Raw genomic sequence first — 4385 nt, forward strand, 5'->3', positions numbered from 1 at the left:
TTAAAATTTTAGATTAAATTTATAAATTATCTAATGTGTCATCAATATAAAATAAACACGTTAATAAATAATTTAATAATATTATCAACAATAATATCATATAATTTATAAAATATAGTTTAAATAAATATTTTTTTTTTTGGTCAAATTAAATAAATGATTTTTCTAGCTAACTTGGATGCTTTCTTAGATGCGCACACAGAAACTGATCACCGAGTAATTAGTTTAGGCTGCAAGTAATAAACTATGGTGGAAAATGGTATTTCGTACATTTGCTAGTAGTGGTGTGTTTTATTCTGTCACCGCTATAAATAGTTTGCATTCACTGTCTCCTGTTTCCAAAACCAAAAGCACCGTCTTCTGAACATCATCAATTATACTACTTATAGCAAAAATACATCAAACATCACAAGAAAAAAGAAGTTCATCCTCCATAATGTCTACAGCTGGTCAGGTTATCAGATGCAAAGGTGAGCATCGACCATTTTCTCTCTCCTTAGGTTAATTGTTTGATTACAACTCGTCAGGTTATCGTGACGTTTTGTATCAGTAATTGATCGATTGATTTACCGCTTTGCTAGATTGTCATTTTCATCACTCTGATCATGCTTGATCATGTTTCTTTTTAAACTCTTTTGTTTGACTTGGATTCTCTTTCCTTTTGGAGTGATCAATTTTCTTTCTTTTATCTTTTTACATGATCCTACTGCTGTTTTATTTTTCTTTTTTAATATAAAGATGCTTGGGATTTTCTATTTTGCTTTAAATATTGTTTATAATTGGTGATGATGAGGATGAGGATTTGGTTTTCGTGGATTCCATGAGAAGTTAAATTTTAGTTTCGAAAATTTGGAAATTGATTAAAAAGAAATTAACTTGGCAGCGGACTGAATAATCTGCTGTAATGAATTTTTGTCTCTATTTTTCCATAAATTGTAGCTTTCATTACGTTTTGTCAATCTTGATCTTGTTGACGGTAATTGTGGTAAAATTACTGATTTTGTCGATGTATTTGTTGCTAATCGCATTGGGATTTGTCGGTTGCAGCCGCGGTGGCATGGGAAGCGGGGAAGCCACTGTCAATTGAGGAAGTGGAGGTGGCACCACCGCAGAAGCATGAAGTTCGCTTGAAGATCCTCTTCACCTCTCTTTGCCACACCGATGTCTACTTCTGGGAAGCCAAAGTAAAAATTTAAATTCGAATGCCATTGTCTACTTTAATATCTGCGTATCGATAACTACATCATTAAGCATGATTCTTCGTATGTTTATAGTACTTAGTCCATAACTTGCAATTGATTAGTGAAGTTAAGCATGATTTTGAGTGCTAAATCTAATGTGATGATAAATCCTATATATGGCATTTTCGTGCTTAGAATGTCAGCTGTTGGAATTGAAACATATATGTTGTGTGACAGGGACAACAACCGCTGTTTCCTCGCATTTTCGGTCATGAAGCTGGAGGGTATGTACACATCTATGAATATTAAAGCTACAGAATTTGTAATTAACTTAGTATTTGCTTCCATTTTACACAGTTTGTTTACTGTTCTAAATTTTGTTTGCTTAACATTTTGTGTTTAGAGTTGTGGAAAGCGTAGGCGAGGGCGTAACTGAACTCCGGCCGGGTGACCACGTCCTCCCTGTGTTCACTGGGGAGTGCAAGGAGTGCGCGCACTGTAAGTCGGAGGAAAGCAACATGTGTGATCTGCTGAGGATCAATACTGATAGGGGTACCATGATCAATGATGGCCAGTCCAGGTTCTCCAAGGATGGAAAACCAATTTATCACTTTGTAGGTACTTCTACCTTCAGTGAATACACTGTTTGTCACGTTGGCTCAGTTGCTAAGATCAACCCGGCTGCTCCCCTTGACAAAGTTTGTGTTCTTAGTTGCGGAATATGCACAGGTTCGAAAGACTTCTCCCATTTTAATAGTTAAAAACTTAGAATCAGAAATTAGGGATTTTTCAACTTTTCTTTCTGGAGCAATCAATTGTTGTTTCTGTTTGTGTATTTGAAGGTTTTGGTGCCACTGTGAATGTTGCAAAACCGAAAAAGGGTTCATCTATTGCCATCTTTGGATTGGGAGCTGTTGGTCTTGCTGTAAGTCATTCTTATTGCTCCTCTGTTATGGCTCTTTTGGATAGTTTGGAGTATTGTAATGATTTTCTTGTTCATCTTGTTTCATTTTAGGCTGCTGAAGGTGCAAGGGTTTCGGGCTGTTCAAGGATCATTGGTGTTGATTTGAATGCCAGTCGCTTTGAGGAAGGTCAGTCAATATGATTATACATATATTTAACGATTAAGGACTTAGTTACGCGTCTTCATGTCTGGTTGAGATGTCATTCACTAAATAATTTCTATACTTTATGGCAGCCAAGAAGTTTGGGGTGAATGAATTCGTGAATCCGAAAGATCATAACAAACCTGTGCAAGAGGTTAGTTATAGAAATCTCTTTGATATATGTTTGTGTCCGATTGATTAGAGCAAAGCATTTCCGTTTCCCCCATTTGGTGCTTCTCTTATCTTTAACACTCCATTTAGTGTTAGTGATTATCAGCTCTTAGCGACTAACATTTGACTTTGATTAAAAGGTGATTGCTGAGATGACCAACGGCGGAGTTGATAGGAGTGTGGAGTGCACCGGAAGCATCCAGGCTATGATCTCTGCATTTGAATGTGTTCATGATGTGAGTAATTCTAAACCACTTTTTGTTGTTCAATTAGCTGAGATGCTAGAATATGCAACAACATTGCTTTCAGAATCTAAAATCATACTTTTTCTTTCTAAATTTAGGGTTGGGGTCTCGCTGTACTTGTTGGTGTGCCAAACAAAGACGATGCATTCAAAACCCATCCAATGAATTTCTTGAACGAGAGGACTCTTAAGGGTACCTTCTATGGCAACTACAAGCCCCGCACCGATCTACCAGGTGTCGTGGAGATGTACATGAACAAGGTATGTTTCTTTTACAACCAAGTCCGCGAAACCACCCTAATTTTGCGTATTTAAGTGTCATGTCCTTTGCCTAAAGGCCTAAGCTTTTTAAGTTGGATATTCCTTGTGAATTTGCTGCACAACTATTTTAGTTAGTTTTGAAAATGGCAATGTGGTAAGACTGAACTTGTTTGATCTTGCAGGGGCTGGAAGTGGATAAATTCATCACTCATTCGGTCCCATTCGCAGAGATCAACAAAGCGTTTGACTTGATGCTTTCTGGACAGTCCATTAGGTGCATCATCCGCATGGAGAATTAGAGAAAAAAAACTAGTTATGCAAAACTAGTTTGGTTATGGATCATCAAAGCAGAGCAATAGTCCATTAGGTGGTGCACCATCTGCCTGCTGAATGGAGGGAATTTATATATCTATCTGATGTCTATTCAATAAGTTTTGTTGTGGATTTGAGGGTTTTTGCAAATTTGGAGAGGAGAAGCAACTTACGGTATTGCTGTGCTTTTAAAAATAAAATGTTTCTGCTGTGTTGTAAGAATTATTAGTTGTGAGATAAAACAATTAAGGGTTTGGTAAACAATATTTTTAAAAGCACTTTTAATGTAAAAACTGTCTCAGTGTGGTAAATTTTGATATAGAAGTGCTTTGAGTGTGTATAATGACAGTTGAGGATAGTTTGACAAAAAGAAACTGAACTCTCACTGCATACATTATTTTGATAAAAAAATTGTTTTACAAAATTTACACTCACACGAAAGGGTTATGGAGGGGCTTGGCCCGAGGGGGTGGTCGTGGCGTGCTGGCTAGGGGACGAGGGGTGGTGGATGGAAAGTGAAGGGAGGACAAAGACTGTCATTTTGTAAAATAAGTGAGGTTTATCATTTACATTTTAGATGAGTCCCCTAATATTGAGATTGAAATTCAACCTCTGCTGCCGCCAGCACCAACCTCCCTGCCACCTCCCTGCCACCTCCTGCTACCTCAACACCAGCACCGGATGCTCCCTGGCACCGCCCGCTACCCAAAACCATAAACCCTAAACCACATCACCCAATGGTGACCTGTTTGCTTTAGGCATAATCAAACTGAAGACCCCATTATATAAGTGATCCTCGCCGCCTACTTTACCATTGCCTCTTATGAGTCCATATTATACTATATATTTCACCCTAATTTTAGTTATAATTTATTAGTTATTTTGATAGGATTTTGATATTTTGTTATATATTTTTAATGTAGGACATTCGACTTCATCTGGAGTAAAACGTGATCAAACGGATGAATTTTGGAGTGGTTTAAATTGGAGGATGTTTGCGAGTCTTTTAAGATGATTGTGTCAAAATTCCAGATTTTTCTACCATGCTAGTTGACCATGGCAATGAAATAAAGGCCCAGTGTAGAGTTTTCCTAGATTGACGTTTTTGGA

The 4385-nt window shown here is 37.4% G+C and overlaps 1 protein-coding gene across 1 annotated transcript; it reads left to right on the forward strand.

Moving 5' to 3' along the window:
- The first annotated feature begins 312 nt into the window (after positions 1-312).
- Positions 313-3618, forward strand: LOC103939570 (alcohol dehydrogenase 1). The gene is made up of 10 exons (XM_009349671.3): positions 313-470; positions 1048-1184; positions 1419-1465; positions 1585-1910; positions 2024-2106; positions 2197-2272; positions 2380-2441; positions 2599-2694; positions 2802-2963; positions 3146-3618. The coding sequence occupies exons 1-10, from the start codon at positions 437-439 to the stop codon at positions 3260-3262; spliced, it is 1140 nt and encodes a 379-aa protein (XP_009347946.2). The 5' UTR covers positions 313-436; the 3' UTR covers positions 3263-3618.
- Positions 3619-4385: the final 767 nt, after the last annotated feature.

Source organism: the organism of the source record quoted next, unplaced genomic scaffold (assembly GCF_019419815.1).
Source record: "Pyrus x bretschneideri cultivar Hongxiangsu unplaced genomic scaffold, Pyrus_bretschneideri_v1 Contig16, whole genome shotgun sequence".
NCBI lineage: Eukaryota > Viridiplantae > Streptophyta > Magnoliopsida > Rosales > Rosaceae > Pyrus > Pyrus x bretschneideri.

Coding starts and splice junctions, on each gene's coding strand:
- LOC103939570 (XM_009349671.3), top strand. CDS start 437: ATGTCTACAGCTGGTCAGGTTATCAGATGCAAAG. Junction 1,466..1,584: donor TTCGGTCATGAAGCTGGAGG/GTATGTACACAT, acceptor TTTTGTGTTTAG/AGTTGTGGAAAGCGTAGGCG. Junction 2,442..2,598: donor ATAACAAACCTGTGCAAGAG/GTTAGTTATAGA, acceptor TTTGATTAAAAG/GTGATTGCTGAGATGACCAA.